The 24,490-nt window shown below is 47.5% G+C and overlaps 1 protein-coding gene across 1 annotated transcript in view; it reads right to left on the reverse strand.

The window, feature by feature from the left end:
- Window positions 1-24,490, reverse strand: part of DHTKD1 (dehydrogenase E1 and transketolase domain containing 1) — a 104,326-nt gene that overhangs the window by 63,829 nt on the left and 16,007 nt on the right. The window contains exon 5 of the mRNA XM_068130452.2: window positions 23,374-23,646. Within this exon, the coding sequence (XP_067986553.1) occupies window positions 23,374-23,646 (273 nt within the window). The remainder of the gene's footprint in view (window positions 1-23,373; window positions 23,647-24,490) is intronic.

Below are 24,490 nucleotides of genomic sequence, written 5' to 3' on the forward strand. Positions count from 1 at the left end.
ACCTCTCTTTCCTCTCTCTCTACCCCAAAGCCAGATCCTCGGAGGTGGGAGACAAAAGAAGCAGACAAGTGAGTAAGGTGGTAAGGGCGCAAAAGTGCACGCAATGTAAGGTGATGCACACTGGGGGCACATGGGAAGCAGGTGAGACAGGTACGTTCCTATCGTACGCCCCCCCCCCCCCCCACCAGGTAACCTACATGGCCCCTCCCTTACCCCTTACTGTATCCACAAAACACAACACTACCCATAAACATCTACTTTACAAATCAACAAACATCCCTACTGTCTTCCCCGTTCCTCCCATAAACCAAATTCGTCTTCTCTCCCTCCTAACCAATCAAATTTGCCATTTTCAACTCTCATCAAAATTTGCCATCTCCAACTCAACATCATAATTTGCCATTACCAATTCATCATCAGTCCCTCCTAGGGAGGGAGAGATGGAATCACCCCAATGTCTCATCCACGTCGTGATGCGTCTCACAAATCCAACAGCAATTCTCATTTCTGCAACACAAACAAAGAAAACACAGGTGTGGAGTCATCATCATCACCACAGGTAAGTGGCTGCGTATGGTGCGACAGGTTCATCAATCCTAACTATCGCCTAAATGACTTTAACAACTTTACACTACCCGGGGTCTTTCTCCGGCCAAACCATTGGCCCTCTTACACTATGGGTTCTAAAAACCAATTCCCATTGGCCAAACTGTGGTGCTCTTCAATTTGGGGTCTCACTCCCCCGATTCATCTCCCGGTGCCCTCGTACAATTTCTGGGCTGCGACGTGTACCTCTCCCAGTGGGTCTACCCACCTGCACACCTCCACCACTGCAGTTGCCTCCGAGCTTACCTGCTCCTTACCCTAACCTAACTACCTGGGGAAGGCCCTCTGGCACTCTCCCCACTCGGTGCCCTCTCTGGCACTGGGCTACCCGGGTCCGTCCTCCGGATCCTCGGGCCCCATCCACAACTCTACCGGCTCCCAGAGCCCACCTGCGGCCTCACCTGGCCGACATCCTCACAGTGGTGGAGTGCTCAACCAACTACACACACTAACAGGCTACACGCCCAGCCATTTCCACAACACTAATGCACCCATTCACAACACCATTCTGCAACCGCACCACAGATGCCAATATCCAACCACAATTTACCTGCACCCTCTACCTAACACTTACACTACCCGCCCCGGGTATCCGTGATGGGGGTCCACTCTTCCCCCATCCACACCTTCGCACCATGCACACCACTCCGTACCACTTACTCCAACTCTCTCCACACACCTGTACCTGCACACCTGTGCTCTCACACCTGGTGCCACCGGCACCCTTCTCTCCCCAAGCGCATTCGCGCTGATCCACAACACTCACTACTCATACACTGCTCCACACACCTGTCCAGTTGCACACCTGTGCAATCACACCTGTTCCATCCTCACACACACGGCATCATCTCAGCTAACTACTCCCTTCTGAAACTTGCGCTTCCCAGTCGTCCCTTTAAACTATTGCGCTCCCTCGTCATTATCATCCACACTAAACTACCTGCGTCCCCACTACAGGTATCAGTCACTAACTAACCTTAACGTCACCTAATGTCATCTTCGCTAGATCCCTACAATATAACCTAACCCACCCGGGCTAGTTTTCACTGCCATACACCCCATAATCTATTGCTCCTTTGCCCCACATGGGAAGGGTGGCAGGGATGCCATCCCACCACATCGGGGGTCTCTCACTACCAATTTCGCACATCAAATTTCAACAAATTAAAAATTTGCCAATCACTACCCATCATCTGCCAATCACTACTGCCAATCCCTTGCCAATCATCAAATTTTGTTTTTCTCTAATTTTGGGTCCAAAACACTAACCTCATCACCCAGTCGACTCACTAATACCTCTCGGTGCGCCAATCCCTGTCCAAAGCCCGGCTTCGTAAAGCCAAGCAATGGATGCTGGTTGTTTTGTGCCAGCGGCTGGACACGTCCGGCACTCGGTGCAGGGAAGGAGGTTTACCCGGGCCGAGATCCCACGCACCATCTCGGCACGGAGCCATCCCATGGCTCGATCTCGGCCTGCCGGAATGCCTCACCAAAAAGTGGTCGCCATGACGACCCTTTCTATCGGGCTGCCCGCTCCGCCTAGTGGAGCACGGACGCGGCCGTTCAAAGCGAGGCCCAGCACGCACCGAGGGCCCGACTCGGCTATAAGTCGTTCTAAACTCTACCCCGTCTAACGTCGATGCTTCACCTGCATGCTTACATCCCGCAGCCCGTTCCTTGCTCACACATCCAGCCGTTTCCATGCTCCTCGTACCCTTCCTTACACACCCAGGTACCCTCATTCCACTCACAGCCTTGGTCACACACCTGACCACCGAACACTTTGGCACACATTCGTTGGTCGCACACCTCACCAATACACCGCTTCGCACCCCCTCCTCGGTCACCTCCTCTGTGACAATCACAGGTGTGCCCTCATTCGCACACCCAACCACGTGCCTCACCACCAATTCCAGCGTGCATTCCCACTCACGCTCTACCATTCCAGGTGTGCATCCTTCCATCCCAGGTGTACATCCTCGCTCACCTGTCACAACTAACTCACGCTCCATGTCACTCTCACTACTTTCACCTCCATTCCTGACAGCGCACTCACCCTTACTCTTGACAGCGCACTCTTTCCTCATGCACCTGTCCGTCACACACCTTTCTCGCGCACACTCTCCCGTTACACCCTCTGTAACACTCACCACAGGTGGACACTCTTCCTTACTTCTGACAGCGCACTCTTTCCTCATGCACCTGTCCGTCACACACCTTTCTCGCGCACACTCTCCCGTTACACCCTCTGTAACACTCACCACAGGTGGACACTCTTCCTTACTTCTGACAGCGCACTCTTTCCTCATGCACCTGTCCGTCACACACCTTTCTCGCGCACACTCTTGCGTTACACCCTCTGTAACACTCACCACACCGCGCTTCCATGTGCTCCCTCGCACACGCGCTACGACCGACTCACTCTCGCCAGCACACTCACTCCTTGGCACGCACTTTTTCCTCACACACCCCAGAGTCGGATTTTCTCGCACACCTCCTTTTTCGCACACCAGACCTGTCGCACACTTCACCAACGGCCTCTCACGAACACCCGGGTCCATCTCGACCCCCAAGCTTATTAAATCACCTGGCGCATCATACGCACGACCATATTGGTCACCACTTACACCAGGTCCTCTTCCTCTTCGCTTCTCCTCCATCACCTGCGAATCCCTCATCCGGTTAATGAGCACATCATCACGATCCGAACACAGACTCTGGACCAATTCTTTTACCTCCTCTTTTATCTCTTTCTTATCCTCTCTCCGTCGCTTTTTAATTTCGCTCACCCCTTCTTCCACTTCTTCTAATTTTTGCTTCATCTCCTTCATCTCTTCGTGCGCCCCTTTAAGTTCTTCCTCTAACTCCACTTTATTTTTTTCTATGTGCTCCCGCACCTCCCGCTCTTTAACCTCCATTACCTCTACCACCTTGTCCATTTTCCTCGTCAGGTCCTCATGTACCGTCTGACACTCTTTTTTAATTACCCCTACGTCCTTTTTCATCTCCTTCTGTGTCGATTTTAAACCCTCTATTACCGCTGTGTTCTTCTTTACCTGGTCCCCCAACTCCTTTTGTCCCACTGTCAGTTGTTCTACTCCCAGCGTCAACTCCTCTATACCACCTTGCAATTTTACAGTCCCCTTTCTCACCTCTTTCTCCATGCGCTCCTTACAGTGCCTCACCTCCTCGCGCACTCCTCCGACCTCCTCACTCACTCCTCTTCTGATCTCCTCTCCCATCACTTGCATCTCCTGCCCAGATGCCACCCTCATCTGCTCCATTTCCTCCCTGTGAGCATCCAGTTTGGTTTCTACCCCCATTCTGACCCCCTCTATCTGCTGCTCCATTTGTTTAACTTCCCTTTCCGCTTGGTCCCTCATGTCCCTCAATTTGCCTTCCATACTGTTTTCTAACCCCTCTAACCCATTTTTCACTCCCTCTATCTGATTCTCCTGGGCAGCCATTCTATTTTCTACCCCCTCTAACCCATGTTTCACCTCTTTTATCCCGTTGTCTAACCCCTCAAATTTCTTTTCTAATCCCTCACCGGTACCCCTCATTTGGCCCTCTAATCGCCCACTATCAACCCTCATTTGGCCCTCCAATCGCTCACCCTGAGCATCCATCCGGTTCCCCATTACCCCCATTTGGCCCTCCAATCGCTCACCCAATCGCTCAATTTGGCTCCCCATACTCATCTGTACAGCTGCCTGTAGCTGCGCAATGAGGGCCTGTATGTCAATCGGCTGCATGTTAAAGCCCGTTGATACAGCGGGCTCGGCTACCGCGCGCTCTTGCGAGGCGCCATTTTGCGTGCCTGCTACCCTCGCTGTTTCGCTCTCCTCATGTCCCTCATGTCCCTCAATTTGGTCCTGGACCGACCCTGCTTCACTCTCCCCTACCGGACCCCAGCCGTCTTGATCCGCCATGGCGCGACTTTCAAAATTCGAGTTTCGTAACACAAAACGAATTTCGGCCGCTCCAAATTTTGACCAAATTTTTTTTTTTTCCTCTATTCGTTTTTTTTTTTTCCAAAATTTGGTCGGGCCTCGAATCTCACTCCCGACACCAATTGTTACAGACACGACTTTGATGTTAAGGTGGGCCGAGCGGAATGGCCGTCGTGTCCGCACAAATTACCCGATTGTACTCGACGTTGACGAAGCCGCGCCACGCTGGCTCAATAAGAAAAAGAAGACACCCGGCTGGATTACAATAACACAATACGACACCAATGTTTCGATTCTCAAGTATATTCGTACGGAAAAGGTTAGATTACAGGGGCTAGAGGTATATTACAGGAAGACAGGCACTTAGACACACTCTTATATTAACCCCGGACAGACGACAGACACACGGGACAACGGCTGACTCACACGGGGGTTTGATGGCTAGGAAAGGCAGGATCGATGGCTCCAGGTCCTCCTGGGCTCGGGGCAGGGTACAGTACGGTCCGGTCCGGTCCAGAGATGCGGGGAGGTCGCAGCGCTCGGATGGCGTCTTGTCTGCTCAAGCTGGGGGCGCATCTGACTCAGCGCTCGCAGGTGGCTTTCCTTCTCCAAGCTGGGTGCGCATCTGACTCAGCGCTCGCAGGTGGCTTTCCTTCTCCAAGCTGGGTGCGCATCTGACTCAGCGCTCGCAGGTGGCTTTCCTTCTCCAAGCTGGGTGCGCATCTGACTCAGCGCTCGCAGGTGGCTTTCCTTCTCCAAGCTGGGTGCGCATCTGACTCAGCGCTCGCAGGTGGCTTTCCTTCTCCAAGCTGGGTGCGCATCTCCCTTTACATCCGGCGCGTGGCCGCGTATATCCGGCGGGGAGTGACACGCCCTCGGCTCGTTAGCTCCGCCTCGTGGAATCGGCACGTTGCTTCTCATTGGGTGCGTGCGGGGGGGTTTACCAGGCTCCGCCCTTGACGAGGAGCTGACAAGGAGCCCCTTCGTGGTAACCCCGTGGAGCGCATGGTCTGGAGCTAATCGAGCCGGTGTGAGGACGCATCCTCCCCCGCTCCGCCGCCATCTCCTCTGTTGTTGTTGTAATTGTTGGGGAAGAAGATGGAAGGAGGTATGGGAAAGGTCCTAAACTCACTACTGATGCCATATAATCACATTCTGGTGCAACGAAGAGTCATAATTAATGGAGACGAGGCCTTAACTGACATAGAATAAGAATAACTAGGAAGATGTCCGAAAGTTGTCTACGTGTGGTGCGGTGGACCTGGGCACGACATTTAATGGGGGAATAAGGGGAAGGTCGGCTCTACTGATTGTTATTTACATGCAATGGGACTAGGGAATGGGGGATTGGGGAAAGTTGGGGAGTATTGGAGAAAATAGGGGAATATTTACAAGCGGATATGGAGGCCAAATTCCATATTCGCAACATTGCACCCTTCTCTACCCTCGGGGCGTCCCGACCCGATAAATTTTTACCTACTTTAGTGTGGCACGCAATGTAGTTCCCTCTACTATTAACTCTACCCTGAGTGCGACAGTTTTACAGATATTCACAAATGAGTAAATATGTCCCCCTGCGACGTTGCACCCTTCTCCTCACAGAAACACACCCACAGGATAACCGAATCCGGAAAGAATCCTCAAACTAAACATACAGCCGGTAGGGAGCATTATTTACAAGATTACGCTGATATCTACACTACGATCCAGGACCTGTCTTTGGAGGAACACATGCAGATGTTATGCATAGAGAGAGCGCGCTTGCCAGCATCGATACACCAACCCACGAGTGCTCTGTGGCCGACGGCCTTTAATAACGTGCAGAGCACCCTTCCCGAGCATCAAAAGCACCACCCCACCACCAATCGGTGCAGTCACCATTGTTCATTGGACTAAAAATAAATTCGACAACCCCTAACCCTGCAGGTGTCTCTTGCTCTTCTTGTGGTGCACTTGGTGTCAACTAAAAGTGGTTCACCTGTATGGCATAGGTGCCACGTTGACCCATAGGAATATTTGCGGGACAGAGCCCAGAGAGAGCTGGGGGGGGGGGGGCAAGGCCAGAGAGGAGTCGGTAGAAGACGGAAAGACCACTAACTTGCCTGCGGTGAGTGAGTGAGAGGCCCTTGGAGTTAGCTTCATCGCGGGAGATTCCAATGATTATGAAAAAATATATATATATATATACTAGCTGAATGCACCCGGCATTATCCGGGTTCTTTTTGAATGAATTTAGTCTTCTGTACATAGGTCTGACGCGAGCCCAGTATCAGTTAGTGCTCAACGATTCCTTGTTCTTTCTTCTGTCGGGCCCCACGAGAGAGAATTTTGAAAGCATGTGTTGCAATCAGTCAGATATTCCTCATAAGTGCTTAAGTTGTACTTCAAGAGAATTTTGAAAGAAGAAGAAGACTTATTGCGAAATGGGCCCAGCCTGACCGAGGCGGCCTCGACCGGCCTCGCCACCTAGCCTATCATTTGTGAAGGGTAATTTGTACCCTACACAAATTAAGGTAATTTGTAGGGGCGCACCGGGAAATAACGATGGTAACAGAGGAGGTAAAAAAGGTTGAAATGAAGAAAACAGTAATCAGTAATTTTACAAACTGCATGTAAAATGTGCCCTATTTTGCTCGGGGGTCCAGAATACTGTCAGTCCACCTTTGAAATGTGAAAAAAGGATTTAACAGACACTTTGATGCATGTGACTGGTATGACGTCAACAACATATGACGTCTACACGCATGACCGTATGACGTCAAAACGTACTCTGCCAGTAAGTCAGGAAGTATGGTACAGTAGGAGTGATCGAGTACTTCTTTGTACTCGAGGCTGTTTCCAAAGCAATATGTTGTTTTACATGAATCGGATATGTTTTGAAAGGGATGTTGTTTCTCATTGTGAGTTTGGAAGCAAAATAAATTTTAGCTGTCACAAGTTTTGCTGTTACACAGGCAAGATCATAGCAGATAGTGAGACCCGAAAGCTTGAATGACAGATATATATATATATATATATATATATATATATATATATATATATATATATATATATATATATATACATATATATATATATATACATATATATATATATATATATATATATATATATATATATATATATATATATATATATATATATATATATATATATATGCAAAGATTTGCGGTTGGGAGTAAATCCAAATGACTCCATGGTAAGATCTCCAACCTTTAATTGAAGGTTGGAGAGCTTTTTATTGCAGAGACCTTTTTATTGCAGAAAAGCCACATGTGATGATCTTGATATTATGGCAATTTTATTTTATCTTTAAAATTTTTGCTTTAATATATTTACAGTTTTCATTTAATTTACAATTGAATTGTTTACAAGTTTAACTTTTAATTAAATGTAATGATTGTTCCTGATTTTCTAAACACTTGAGTTATAATCCAGCATTGCTTACAGGATTATTTTGAGCCGTTAATATGCGGTTGATTTTTGAATTTGGTCAGTAACGTCTCCGTTCACGAGAGCGGTGTGATACGGTTTAATTGGCTGTCCAGCTTTGCCCACCCCACTTTGCAAATACCCCACCCATTTTGCATAAAAGGGGATGTTGAGATGATTTTATCACTCTTGAGGAAGATTAACGGAGGCGTGTGGCTTCACATGTTGCTAATCGAAACGTTGAGTCATAGTTTAGTTTGTTCAATTAAAGCTTGGAGATCTTACCATGGAGTCATATATATATATATATACAGCTATATATATATATATATATATATATATATATATATATATATATATATATATATATATATATACATATACATGTATATATATGTATATATATATATATATATATATATATATATATATATATATATACACACATATATACAGACTTGGCATTTAATATGGAATATATATTTTTTTCTTGACGGGTTTACTTTCTGAACTCAGTATATCAATCTGGTGAGTTTATTTTACCCTTCGGTGATGTCTTTGTTGAAAGAACCATGTCACTGATTGTCTTTCGCAGCAAGAAGTCAATAACAGGATTATATCACAGGTGGCGTGACAAAATGTAAGGACAGGTACATTTGACGATTGGCTTCACAATCGGGTATATAAGTGTTGTTGCGTTCTGTATTAGTGGAAAACAACTGCTGCACGTCTACAAAAGTTATTGCCGCTTCCTCTGGAGATGGTCCGTCAACTTGGCAATGCTGTTCATCATGGATTGGTGGCTTTACGAAATTCTGGCATGAAACAGCGTGCTATTGCTCGGCAGTATGGCATCACTCAAGGTCAGGTGTCAAAGATCCTGAAACGAAATGCTCAGCGGGGTGTCGCTACTCCAATACCGAGGTCAGGACGTCCCCGCAGAACCACAAGGAGGGATGATCGCCAGCTGCACCGGTTAGTCCGCAATGGCCGTACCAAGTCAGCTAATCGGCTTCGGGCTGAGTGGCAGCAACTGACAAATGTGCCTATATCCAGAAGGCTAGTCAACCAACGACTGGTTCAAGCAGGCTATCGTGCCAGGCGTCCCCCGAGAAAGCCACGTCTGACCAGACAACACCGCCAGCGTCGATTGCAGTGGGCCAGAGAGCACCGTCAATGGCAGCCAGGACACTGGAATCATGTGACCTTCAGTGACAAGTCTAGGTTTCTGGTCTATCGTCAATATGGCCGCATCCGAGTGCGCAGACAAGTGCATGAAGCCTACAACGAAGATTGTATAGTGCCAAGAGTCCATGCTGGAGGTGGTGGGGTGACCGTTCTGGGCTGCTTTTCATGCAGGGGGCAAAACTGACCTGGTTGTTCTGAATGGAAACCTGAACCAGTTCAAGCACAGGGCCATTCTGAAAGAAACATTGCTTCCATTTGTTCGTACAGCCTTTCGAGGAAACTTTGTCTTCCAAGATGACAATGCACGGCCTCATCATGCTCGCATGATCCAACACTTTCTTGCTGACCGTGGTGTCGAGCATATGGAGTGGCCTGCCAAGTCCCCGGATATGAATCTGATAGAGAACTTGTGGGCAGAATTAACGTGTCAAACCGACAACTTGGACTAGCAGCCTGCCTCTGTGCATGAATTGCAGCAGGCTATTGTCACTGCATGGCAAGCGATTCCTGTCCAAACCTTGGCAAATCTCGTGAACAGCATGCCTCAATGTGTACGTGCTCTCCTGAATGCTCGTGGGGGTTACACGAAGTACTCAACTGTAATTTTACTGTCCGTAATCCCAGTCGTAATTTAACTTTTGTTTTTGTTGAAAAAATTGTTGGGCTAATGTGCAAAATAAAGAGATACTTCTGGAAAACGTACAGAAGTTTAACACAGTACTGTCCGTGAATTGAGTTCGATATCAGTTTACATCACTTTCAAGGATCAATTTATTTGCTTCGAAATGTCAAATGTGGTTTTTGTTTCTTTTAAGGGTCACATTAACAAAATCTAGAATAATTTCAACATAATTCCAATGAACTTTTGGTTCAAAGACATCTTGAAAAGTAAGTTCACCCCCACACAAAAAATATTCCATATTAAATGCCAAGTCTGTATATATACATACATATATATATATATATATATATATATATATATATATATATATATATATATATATATATATATATTGTTACAGACGTGGCTTGGATGTTATTTACCGAGCGGTTTTATGGTATGACCACGTCTGCACAAGTTACCCGATTGTGCCCGAACGTTGACTAGTCGCGCGATGCTGGCTCAATAAGAAAAAGAAGACACCCGGCTGGATTACAATAACACAATACGACACCAATGTTTCGATTCTCAATTATATTCGTACGGAAAAGGTTAGATTACAGGGGCTAGAGGTATATTACAGGAAGACAGGCACTTAGACACACTCTTACATTAACCCCGGACAGACGACAGGTAAACGGGACAACGGCTGACTCACACGGGGTTTGATGGCTAGGAAAGGCAGATAGCGATGGCTCAAGGTGCACTCTTGGCTCAAAGCAGGGTACTGTACGGTCCGGTCCGGTCCAAAGATGCGGGGAGGTATCGTCGCGCTGGGGGTGGCGGTGGCTTCTCTCTCCAAGCTGAGGCGCATCTGACGTCACATCCGGCGCGGGGCCGCGTATATCCGGCGGGGAGTGACACGCCCTCGGCTCGTTAGCTCCGCCCCAGATGGAATCGGCACGTTGCTTCTCATTGGGTGCGTGGGGGGGGGTTACTGGCTCCGCCCCTGACGAGGAGCTGACAGCCAGCCCCTTCGGGGTAACGCCGTGGAGCGCATGGTCATGGCGGGTAACCGAGCCGGTGTGAGGACGCACACTCCCCGCCCCTCTGTTGTTGTAGTCGTAGTTGTAGTTGTAATTGTTGTTGTAGTTGTTGTTTGGGGAAGAAGATGGGAGGAGGTATGGGAAAGGTCCTAAACTCACTACTGATGCCATATAATCACATTCTGGTGCAACGAAGAGTCATAATTAATGGAAACGAGGCCTTAACTGACATAGAATAAGAATAACTAGGAAGATGTCCGAAAGTTGTCTACGTGTGGTGCGGTGGACCTGGGCACGACATTTAATGGGGGAATAAGGGGAAGGTCGGCTCTACTGATTGTTATTTACATGCAATGGGACTAGGGAATGGGGGATTGGGGAAAGTTGGGGAGTATTGGAGAAAATAGGGGAATATTTACAAGCGGATATGGAGGCCAAATTCCATATTCGCAACATTGCACCCTTCTCTACCCTCGGGGCGTCCCGACCCGATAAATTTTTACCTACTTTAGTGTGGCACGCAATGTAGTTCCCTCTACTATTAACTCTACCCTGAGTGCGACAGTTTTACAGATATTCACAAATGAGTAAATATGTCCCCCTGCGACGTTGCACCCTTCTCCTCACAGAAACACACCCACAGGATAACCGAATCCGGAAAGAATCCTCAAACTAAACATACAGCCGGTAGGGAGCATTATTTACAAGACTACGCTGCTATTTACACTACGATCCAGGACCTGTTTTTGGAGGAACACATGCAGATGTTATGCATAGAGAGAGCGCGCTTGCCAACATCGATACACCAACCCACGAGTGCTCTGTGGCCGACGGCCTTTAATAACGTGCAGAGCACCCTTCCCGAGCATCAACAGCACCACCCCACCACCAATCGGTGCAGTCACCATTGTTCATTGGAATAAAAATAAATTCGACAACCCCTAACCCTGCAGGTGTCTCTTGCTCTTCTTGTGGTGCACTTGGTGGTGTTAACTATTAGTGGTTCACCTGTATGGCATAGGTGCCACGTTGATCCATAGGTCCATCCCCGGGTGGTGCTTGGCCGCAAACGAACTGCGGTCCATTGTGGGTGGCCACAAACATTGCGGTCCATATGGTGTATCGATCCCGGCAGCAAACAGCGAAAGTGCAGGCCCACAACTGCGCAGCCAGCACCTCTCTCTCTTCTCTCTCTACCCCAAAGCCAGATCCTCGGAGGTGGGAGACAAAAGAAGAAACAAGTGAGTAAGGTGGTAAGGGCGCAAAAGTGCACGCAATGTAAGGTGATGCACACTGGGGGCACATGGGAACCAGGTGAGACAGGTACGTTCCTATCGTACGCCCCCCCCCCCCACCAGGTAACCTACCTGGCCCCTCCCTTACCCCTTACTGTATCCACACAACACAACACTACCCATAAACATCTACTTTACAAATCAACAAACATCCCTACTGTCTTCCCCGTTCCTCCCATATACCAAATTCGTCTTCTCTCCCTCCTAACCAATCAAATTTGCCATTTTCAACTCAACATCAAAATTTGCCATCACCAATTCATCATCAGTCCCTCCTAGGGAGGGAGAGATGGAATCACCCCAATGTCTCATCCACGTCGTGATGCGTCTCACAAATCCAACAGCAATTCTCATTTCTGCAACACAAACAAAGAAAACACAGGTGTGGAGTCATCATCATCACCACAGGTAAGTGGCTGCGTATGGTGCGACAGGTTCATCAATCCTAACTATCTCCTAAATGACTTTAACAACTTTACACTACCCGGGGTCTTTCTCCGGCCAAACCATTGGCCCTCTTACACTATGGGTTCTAAAAACCAATTCCCATTGGCCAAACTGTGGTGCTTTTCAATTTGGGGTCTCACTCCCCCGATTCATCTCCCGGTGCCCTCGCACAACTTCTGGGCTGTGGCGTGTACCTCTCCCAGTGGGTCTACCCACCTGCACACCTCCACCACTGCAGTTGCCTCCGAGCTTACCTGCTCCTTACCCTAACCTAACTACCTGGGGAAGGCCCTCTGGCACTCTCCCCACTCGGTGCCCTCTCTGGCACTGGGCTACCCGGGTCCGTCCTCCGGATCCTCGGGCCCCATCCACAACTCTACCGGCTCCCAGAGCCCACCTGCGGCCTCAACTGGCCGACATCCTCACAGTGGTGGAGTGCCCAACCAACTACACACACTAACAGGCTACACGCCCAGCCATTTCCACAACACTAATGCACCCATTCACAACACCATTCTGCAACCGCACCACAAATGCCAATATCCAACCACAATTTACCTGTACCCTCTACCTAACACTTACACTACCCGCCCCGGGTACTCGTGAAAGGGGTCTACTCTTCCCCCATCCACACCTTCGCACCATGCACACCACTCCGTACCACTTACTCCAACTCTCTCCACACTCCTGTACCTGCACACCTGTGCTCTCACACCTGGTGCCACCTGCACCCTTCTCTCCCCAAGCGCATTCGCGCTGATCCACAACACTCATTACTCACACACTGCTCCACACACCTGTCCAGTTGCACACCTGTGCAATCACACCTGTCCAGTTGCACACCTGTGCAATCACACCTGTCCAATTCTCACAAACACGGCATCATCTCAGCTAACTACTCCCTTCTGAAACTTGCGCGTCCCAGTCGTCCCTTTAAACTATTGCGCTCCCTCGTCATTATCATCCATACTAATCTACCTGCGTCCCCACTACAGGTATCAGTCACTAACTAAACTTAACGTTACCTAATGTCAATCTCTTCTAGATCCCTACACACAATATCCTAACCCACCCGGGCTAGTTTTCACTGCCATACACCCCATAAGCTATTGCTCCTTTGCCCCACATATGGGAAGGATGGTGGATTTGCCATCCCACCACATCGGGGGTCTCTCACTACCAATTTTGCACATCAAATTTCAACAAATTAAAAATTTGCCAATCACTGCCCATCATCTGCCAATCACTACTGCCAATCCCTTGCCAATCATCAAATTTTGTTTTTCTCTAATTTTGGGTCCAAAACACTAACCTCATCACCCAGTCGACTCACTAATACCTCTCGGTGCGCCAATCCCTGTCCAAAGCCCGGCTTCGTAAAGCCAAGCAATGGATGCTGGTTGTTTTGTACCAGCGGCTGGATACGTCCGGCACTCGGTGCAGGGAAGGAGGTTTACCCGGCCCGAGATCCCACGCACCTTCTCGGCACGGAGCCATCCAATGTCCCGATCTCGACCTGCCGGAATGCCTCAACAAAAAGTGGTCGCCATGACGACTCTTTCTATCGGGCTGCCTGCTCCGCTTATTGGAGCACGGACGCGGCCGTTCAAAGCGAGGCCCAGCGTGGGTCGCGCACGGCGGTCCTTTCGAACCCGCCGTGGCTCGGATCCCCGCTGGTTCTCGCGGCACGCGAAACCCGGCACGCACCGAGGACCCGCTTCGGCTAAAAGTCGACCTAACCTTTAACCTGTGTAACGTCGATGCTTCACCTGGACGCTTACACCCCGCAGCCCGTTCCTTGCTCACACATCCAGCCGTTTCCATGCTCCTCGTACCGTTCCTTACACACCCAGGTACACCCACCCATTCCACTCACAGCCTTGGTCACACACCTGACCACCGAACACTTTGGCACACATTTGTTGCTCGCACACCTCACCAATACACCGCTTCGCGCCCCCTCCTCGGTCACCTCCTCTGTGACAATCACAGGTGTGCCCTCATTCGCACACCCAACCACGTGCCTCACCACCAACTCCAGCGTGCATTCCCACTCACGCTCTACCATTCCAGGTGTGCATCCTTCCATCCCAGGTGTACATCCTCGCTCACCTGTCACAACTAACTCACGCTCCATGGCACTCTCACTACTTTCACCTCCATTCCTGACAGCGCACTCACCCTTCCTCTTGACAGCGCACTCTTTCCTCATGTACCTGTCCATCACACACCTTTCTCGCGCACACTCTCCCGTTACACCCTCTGTAACACTCACCACAGGTGTGCATTCTTCCTTGCCTTTGACAGCGCACTCTTTCCTCATGTACCTGTCCGTCACACACCTTTCTCGCGCACACCTTTCTCGCGCACACTCTCCCGTCACACCCTCTGTAACACTCACCACACCACGCTTCCATGTACTCCCTCGCACACGCGCTACGACCGACTCACTCTCGCCAGCACCCTCACTACTCCTTGGCACGCACTTTTTTCTCACACACCCCAGAGTCGGACTTTCTCGCACACCTCCTCTTTCGCACACCAGACCTGTCACACACTTCACCAACGGCCTCTCACGAACACCCGGGTCTATCTCGACCCCCAAGCTTCTTAAATCCCCTGGCGCATCATACGCACGACCATATTGGTCACCACTTACACCGGGTCCTCTTCCTCTTCGCTTCTCCTCCATCACCTGCGAATCCCTCATCCGGTTAATGAGCACATCATCACGATCCAAACACAGACTTTGGACCAATTCTTTTATCTCCTCTTTTATCTCTTTCTTATCCCCTCTCCGTCGCTTCTTAATTTCGCTCATCCCTTCTTCCACTTCTTCTAATTTGTGCTTCACCTCTTTTATGTCCCGGTACGTCTCCTCAAGCTCATCCTCTAAGGCTACCTTGACCGTTTCCATGTGCGTCCTCACCTGCCGGTCCGTCGTCTCCATTACCTCTATCACCTCGTCCAACCTCGTTGTCAGTCCCTCACGTACCATCTGACATTCCCTCTTCGTCGCTATCAAGTCGTTTTTTATGTCGTTTTGTGTCGCTTTTAACCCTCCTAATACCGCAGTGTTCCTTTGAACCTGCTCCACTAACTCCGTTTGTCCCACCGTCAGCTGCTCCACCTCCTGCGTCAGGTCCTCTATGCCCCCTTGTAACTTTACAGTCCCCTTTCTCACCTCCTTCTCCATGTGCTCCTTACAGTGCCTCACCTCCTCGCGCACTCCTCCGACCTCCTCACTCACTCCTCTTCTGATCTCCTCTCCCATCACTTGCATCTCCTGCCCAGATGCCACCCTCATCTGCTCCATTTCCTCCCTGTGAGCATCCAGTTTGGTTTCTACCCCCATTCTGACCCCCTCTATCTGCTGCTCCATTTGTTTAACTTCCCTTTCCGCTTGGTCCCTCATGTCCCTCAATTTGCCTTCCATACTGTTTTCTAACCCCTCTAACCCATTTTTCACTCCCTCTATCTGATTCTCCTGGGCAGCCATTCTATTTTCTACCCCCGTTAACCCATGTTTCACCTCTTTTATCCCGTTGTCTAACCCCTCAAAATTATTGTCTAACTTCCCAATTTTCTTGTCTAACTCCTCAAAATTATTGTCTAACTTCTCAATTTTCTTGTCTAACTCCTCAAAATTATTGTCTAACTTCTCACCGGTACCCCTCATTTGGCCCTCTAATCGCCCACTATCAACCCTCATTTGCTCACTCTGAGCATCCATCCGGTTCCCCATTACCCCCATTTGGTTTTCCAATCGCTCACTATTCTTTTCCATAAGGGCCGTCATTTGTATAAAAAAAAGTTCCAATCTTCCCAGCGGCGCTACTTCGGTCGCGGGCACGGTGACCAGCGAGGCGCCTTTTTGCGCGCCTGAAGCATCGTGCGCGAGAGCGCCATTTTGTGCACCTGCTACCCCCGCTGTTTCGCTCTCCTCATGTCCCTCATGTCCCTCAATTTGGTCCTGGACCGACCCTGCCTCACTCTCCCCTACCGGACCCCAGCCGTCTTGATCCGCCATAGCGCGACTTGCAAAATTCGAGTTTCGTAAAACAATTACAAATTTCGCCGTTATAATTTCGCGCGGGAAACGCGCTCCGAATCGATTCTACTTGTTACCAATTTGGGCCTAATAAATTTAGTCCCGGGTTCGAATTCCACTCCTCGACACCAATTGTTACAGACGTGGCTTGGATGTTATTTACCGAGCGGTTTTATGGTATGACCACGTCTGCACAAGTTACCCGATTGTGCCCGAACGTTGACTAGTCGCGCGATGCTGGCTCAATAAGAAAAAGAAGACACCCGGCTGGATTACAATAACACAATACGACACCAATGTTTCGATTCTCAATTATATTCGTACGGAAAAGGTTAGATTACAGGGGCTAGAGGTATATTACAGGAAGACAGGCACTTAGACACACTCTTACATTAACCCCGGACAGACGACAGGTAAACGGGACAACGGCTGACTCACACGGGGTTTGATGGCTAGGAAAGGCAGATAGCGATGGCTCAAGGTGCACTCTTGGCTCAAAGCAGGGTACTGTACGGTCCGGTCCGGTCCAAAGATGCGGGGAGGTATCGTCGCGCTGGGGGTGGCGGTGGCTTCTCTCTCCAAGCTGAGGCGCATCTGACGTCACATCCGGCGCGGGGCCGCGTATATCCGGCGGGGAGTGACACGCCCTCGGCTCGTTAGCTCCGCCCCAGATGGAATCGGCACGTTGCTTCTCATTGGGTGCGTGGGGGGGGTTACTGGCTCCGCCCCTGACGAGGAGCTGACAGCCAGCCCCTTCGGGGTAACGCCGTGGAGCGCATGGTCATGGCGGGTAACCGAGCCGGTGTGAGGACGCACACTCCCCGCCCCTCTGTTGTTGTAGTCGTAGTTGTAGTTGTAATTGTTGTTGTAGTTGTTGTTTGGGGAAGAAGATGGGAGGAGGTATGGGAAAGGTCCTAAACTCACTACTGATGCCATATAATCACATTCTGGTGCAACGAAGAGTCATAATTAATGGAAACGAGGCCTTAACTGACATAGAATAAGAATAACTAGGAAGATGTCCGAAAGTTGTCTACGTGTGGTGCGGTGGACCTGGGCACGACATTTAATGGGGGAATAAGGGGAAGGTCGGCTCTACTGATTGTTATTTACATGCAATGGGACTAGGGAATGGGGGATTGGGGAAAGTTGGGGAGTATTGGAGAAAATAGGGGAATATTTACAAGCGGATATGGAGGCCAAATTCCATATTCGCAACAATATATATATATATATATATATATATATATATATATATATATATATATATATATATATATATATATATATATACTATATATATTGTTGCGGATTTGAGAATCCTTTGTTGTAAATATCACCCTCTGTAAATAGTGTAATGATCCTTGTAAATACCTCCGTTAAGTGTAAAGACCAAAGGTCATCCCCTTAGTTAATCCATCGCATGCACGTAGAAAATCATATACCCTTCTAAATAGTTATTTCCTTATTATGTGTATTAGTTTAAGGCTGTGTTTCCCATTAATTGACTGCATTGCACCAAATGACATAAGATAGGTCACCTTCAAGGATTGCATTTCCCAGCCAAACTCTCCCTCTCTGTGCAAAACCGCTGGACAAGCATGGGGTGTGTGCCCTCTCAACTGGCCCTGGTTTGGAAGCAGCTTTCGCCGTCATAGTGAATATGTGCTCCGTGCTCTGTTTGGACAAGAAGGGCGGGGTCGCCGAGAAGAGACAAACCCGTGGCTCGCCACGGGGGGGCGGGGCTGTTCACCTCCATGCCCAAGTAAGGCTACAAGCCCGTGGCTCGCCACGGGGGGGCGGGCCTGTTCAGCTCCATACCCAAGTAAGGTAACAAGACCGTGGCATTGCCATATAAGGCCACCAAAACAGAGCACGGGGGCGGTACCGAAACGGCCGAGGGCGTGTCACGACCCCGCTTGATATATGCGTGCGACAATCGCGCAAGGAGAGGACATGCGAGAGGACATGCTACTTGGCTGGTACGAGAACTGGTACGAGAGCGGGGTGCGTGCTGCTGAGCTGGGTTCGAGGCTGGAGCTGGGTTCGAGGTACTGGAGAGGAGAATCCCAGTGTTACCGATGGAGAGAGAGAGAGAGTCGTGGGTCGGAACGGAACCTCGCCAGATGAACGAACCTCCTGCCATTCCTGTCATCATCCCCGTGTAAGTCTGACTGTCGTCTGTTCGTCCGTGTTGTCCTGGGGTTTAAGTTAAGCCTGTATAGATAAGCTAGTATTGCACTGTGTCTTCTGCTCCTTCTGTCTTTATTTTCGTATTCTTCCTTCTTCCTTGGTTTCTTTGGTCTTGTACATAATAGTTAGTAATAAATCCCTGTTCTTCCTACCTGCCAGCAGCCTGTCTTGCCTTCTTTCCTTTACATCCGTTTCGTTTTTGTGATTTCCCCATTGAATACCTGTGGCACGATTTGGCCAACGCATAAGAATCGGGTCTAGTTTCTGTTAATGGTTCGAGCCGCGGCTGCTAATCCGCTCGGCAAATAACATCTTGTCCGCGGTCTCGAACGAGGTTGCTCACCTGCCTCTCTGGAGGGAGTTGGGCAGCTTCAGGACTCACGTCGGTCAGTCGCAGACAAGGGGATTAATCCCCCCTTCTTAAGGGGAAAAGGGGCCGACGTTGAGATCCGCAACATATGGAGTGCACGATGACAATGCACGGTCTCATCATGCTCGCATGATCCAACACTTTCTTGCTGACCATGCTGTAGAGCATATGGAGTGGCCTGCCATGTTCCCGGATATGAATCTGATAGAGAACTTGTGGGCAGAATTAACGCGTCAAATCGACAACTTGGACTAGCAGCCTGCCTCTGTGCGTGAATTGCAGCAGGCTATTGTAACTGCATGGCAAGCGATTCCTGCCCAAACCTTGGCAAATCTCGTGAACAGCATGCCTCAATGTGTACGTGCTCTCCTGAATGCTCGTGGGGGTACACTAAGTACTGAACTGTAATTTTACTGTCCGTAATCCCAGTCGTAATTTAACTTTTGTTTTTGTTAAAAAAAAATTTGGCTAATGTGCAAAATAAAGAGATACTTCTGGAAAACGCACAGAGGTTTAACACAGTACTGTCCGTGAATTGAGTTCGATATCAGTTCACATCACTTTCAAGGATCAATTTACATGCGTCGAAATGTCAAATGTGGTTTTTGTTTCTTTTAAAGGTCACATTAACAAAATCTAGAATAATTTCAACATAATTCCAATGAACTTTTGGTTCTAAGTCATCTTGAAAAGTAAGTTCACCACCACAAAAAAAATATTCCATATTAAATGCCAAGTCTGTGTATATATATACTAGCTGAAGTACCCGGCTTCGCCCGGGTTGAATAAGAATACTTCCCCCTACCCTTTCCCCTCCCCCCTACCCTCTCCCCTTCCCCCTTCTCCCCTCCCCCCCCCCCCCTCTCCGCCCCCCCTCCTCTCCTCCCCTCCTCACCTCTATGATTAGTGAAAGGTGTCAAGATTACCCAGAAACCTCTTCACCTCTATAATTAGTGAAAGGTGTCAAGATTACCCAGAAACCTCTTCACCTCTATGCTTAGTGAAAGGTGTCAAGATTACCCAGAATCCTCTTCACCTCCATGATGAAAAGAACATGTATATTTTAGAGCAATAACACAGTACATTTCCTACATGACGTTTTTTCAATTTTCAATTTCTCAAAACCTCTGGGTATACAACATTTCTGGTTTTCTTACTTGGTGCCAAGACATAAAGATTGCTTGGTTTTCCAACCCTCGAGCAGCCCACGTACAGCTGGCCATGGGCAAACACTTGTTCTGTGAAGTTCAGGCCTACAACCTTCATTGATTGCCCCTGCGCCCTGTTGATGGACATTGCAAAACATAGCCTGATGGGGAACTGAATCCTCTTGAAGGAGAATGGAAGGTCAGGTGGAATAAGTGGTATCCTTGGAATGAATACTTTCTCTCCTCTGTATTGTCCTGAGAGGATGGTTGCCTCTAGGACATGCGGCATCATTTGCTGGATTGTCAATCGTGTTCCATTACACAGCTTTGGTGGATCAAGATTCCTTAGAAGCATGATTGGGGCTCCCACCTTGAGAATCAACCTGTGTGTTGGGAGTCCTTGAGGCTGACGACTGTTGAGAAACTTAGTTGGGAGGTTTACTGCCTGATCTTCATGTCACTTTGGCAAGAGAATCATAGTACATAAATTAACAATAAAAGAAGCTAAAAAAACAATAAAAAATACAATAAAAAGCACATTAAAAATATCTAAATATGTACGTACAGTGTACTGTACGTACGCGCAACCGCTGATTCTCATTCAAAACAGAGGCGACGTACAGTATTCCTTTACTGTGTCTGTGTTAGCCATGGGTCCGAAGAAGGATAATGCTAGTGTTTCCAAGCGTAATGTGGTTACGATGGACGATAAGGTAAATGTGATTAAAAGGTATGGAAAAGGTGGAAAAGTGTCGGTGATAGCGTATAGACCTTATCGCGAATCGGAACCGCAATGCGTCATGGGATCGGAAAGGGGCAATAGCGCCGCCACAAACTACACCATGGAATTGCAGCTGGCCGCTTTTTTAAACCATTGATATTAAAATAAAAAGTAGCCTATAACCACAGGAATTTTATGCTGATTCCGAATCTGTGTCTAAAACTTTTCTCCGATGTGTAGTTCTTGAGTTATAAGCGGACATCCAGACAGACACACACACACACAGACACTCCTCCTTTATTTATATAGATAAAAGAAAAGAAGATCACATGCATAAATGAAATGTTTGTCATCTTTCGCACAATGTTGAGCCAATCGACACGGATAAACGAAAATCCTGTATTTGTACATTTCGTATGAAAATGCACACATACAATGACAATAATTACGTTTCAGCAGACGATCCTTGCTCCAGCAACGATTACTTTAACGCAAGCCACGATCTACTTGTGATGAAAAATCACCACAGGCAGAATGAAACAGCTCGAATATAAACGTTGATCAGCAGCCAAAGAGAACTTGAGGCGCGATGGTTCGCGGTTTATACCTTAATGCTGTTGCAAAGTGGGCGTGTTTTGCTAGGGGAAGGTCGAGATTAAATCGAACGTCGTTGGTTAACCAAAAAAATATTTCCAACAGTTGAAATAATTATTGTTTCCAACAGTTGAAATTTAATGGAATTCGAATTCGAATAAAATCTCAACTAAAAAAAAAAAACCGTTTATTCGTTCTTGGCACGAAAAAATGGCGCGAAAAATATATTCCAACAGTTGAAATCATCCAATCCACGTTGATCACGTGGATCAGTAATTTTATCCACGCCTATGTTTTATCCACGTTCACACGTCACGTGACGTTTTGTTAACTTCGTTCTTTTAAAACGTTGTTGTTTTAAATCTCAACTCCAAAAACAAACCAAAAAAATATTTCCAACAGTTGAAATAATTATTGTTTCCAACAGTTGAAATTTAATGAAATTTGAATTCGAATAAAATCTCAACTAAAAAAAAAAACCGTTTATTCGTTCTTGGCGCGAAAAAATGGTGCGCATTTTGTCATTATGTGTGACTTTACGTCACTCCTACGGATGTGAAAACATTTGTTTTCCTTAAAAATATATTTAAAATAAATAAAATAGTACATAAATTAACAATAAAAGAAGCTAAAACACAATTTAAAATACAATAAAAAGCACATTAAAAATATATAAATATGTACATACAGTATACTGTACGTACGCGCAACTGCTAATTCTCATTCAAAACAGAGGCGACGTACAGTATTCCTTTACTGTGTCTGTGTTAGCCATGGGTCCGAAGAAGGATAATGCTAGTGTTTCCAAGCGTAATGTGATTACGATGGACAATAAGGTAAATCTGATTAAAAGGTATGGAAAAGGTGGAAAAGTGTCGGTGATAGCGCATAGACCTTATCGCGAATCGGAACCGCAATGCGTCATGGGATCGGAAAGGGGCAATAGCGCCGCCACAAACTACACCATGGAATTGCAGCTGGCCCGGTTTTTAAACCACTGATATTAAAATAAAAAAAGTAGCCTATAACCACCAGGGTTTTATGCTGATTCCGAATCTGTGTCTAAAACTTTTCTCCGATGTGTAGTTCTTGAGTTATAAGCGGACATCCAGACAGACACACAGACACTCCTCCTTTATTTATATAGATATATTGTCGCGCGGACCCTTTTGGTTAATACCAGGGCTCGCGGATGGACCGAAACGGACTTTAATGGAGGCGAGGAAGGGGAGGCAGGAGAGGAAGGGGGTTCATATATATGCTGGTGGGTGAATGTGGCGTTCATCACGTTTCTGAGTTAAGTGTGATGCCGATCAGGAAGAAAGAAGAAGCCGTACTACCAACTTCGTACACTCCGGAATTGTTTGATTTATTTGTATTCAAATGTCTGGTGATTGTTTTGTATTTATTTATGAGAATGTGTACCTGCATATAACTGTCATTCATTTAAAAAAAGGCTTAGGCACTATCAAGCGATTTTTTTTTTATTCCAAAAAATGATCGTTTTTTCCCCTTTTTTCTTTTTCTTTTTTGCCTAAAACACTTCCAAGCCCTAACTGATGAACCTCTGAAAGTTTGAGGAAGATCCGTTCAAGCATCTCTGAGAAAAATGGTGACACAGACAGACACACACACACACAGACAGACCAACAGCTCTCTTATATAGAAGATTTCTCACCTTGGCTGTACACCATTGTCTTTCATAACTACAGCTTTTTTACTGTGTACCTGCAGGCAGAGCACCCGGTTTCCAGACTGGCCTTCACCCTCTATGGAGTAATCTCCATCCTGGCGTCGCTGCAGTCGTCCCCGTGCTTTACCCATAGCCACAGGTGTTACAGCCTCGAGGTGTGATGGGTTGGGTACCATGGTCACGTGTACAGCATGAGCAGACCCCAAAGAAACATCCACTGAGGCCGTGAGGTGTGAGAGCACGTCGCCAATGGCGCCATGGACACCAGTGGGAATCTCACTGAAGCCTCGCATCTTGTGCAACAGCAGCTGGTGGAAGTAATGCAACAATTACATCAACTGAGTCTTTTGCTATATAACGACACATAAAATGCACTAAGGTCACACTGAACTACAACGACACTCGGTACAGCGATACCTCCGCCAGGCTGAACAGTTTATGTTTTGTATTCCACTGATAGGCTGGATCTGCATACAGACCTGAACCAAAATCTAAATCAGCTGTCACCTCCCCAACTCATCCACCAAATATGGACATTATGCATCCACAACTTTTTGAAATATCATGCTAAATATAATGTTTGACCCCATTAGTCAGGTTCACTATGTTAACAAATATAATTTCGTTCAAAATTTTGGGATTAGCAAACCTGTACATTTTTGGAATCATCAGAGCATGGAGAATCCGAAAATCAATGTTGGCATTTGCACAGACACCTGCATGGCCGCCATTTTGGATTTTCAAAATGGCCGCCATAAAATACATATTTTGTGCTATCTCGGCTTCTAGTCAACCTAGAAACTTAATTAAATATGCTAATGCTATGTTTTCTGGGTCAAGGAATCCAATAAAGGCCTCAAAATAGTGCTCAGGATTATAGAAAAGCAACAAACAAAGGTAATTGAAAACCATTGTCTTTATATTTGTGATATTACTGTATTACATGATACATGATATTGCAAGTCCTTTGAAGTTTATAGGTATGGGTTTATAAAGCAAGAAAGCAGCCTTGTTAGTATCAGATTGAACTTTCAGTCCTATACACAGGATCTACGAGGTCTACACCGTTCAGGAATATGCTTTTACAGATCTTCATCACTGTCCTGAGGGTCATTTTCGCAAAGGTGTCTACGCAAATGCAAACATTAATTT

This window comes from Myxine glutinosa, chromosome 11 (genome assembly GCF_964187855.1).
Source record: "Myxine glutinosa chromosome 11, kmMyxGlut1.1, whole genome shotgun sequence".
Taxonomy (NCBI): domain Eukaryota; kingdom Metazoa; phylum Chordata; class Myxini; order Myxiniformes; family Myxinidae; genus Myxine; species Myxine glutinosa.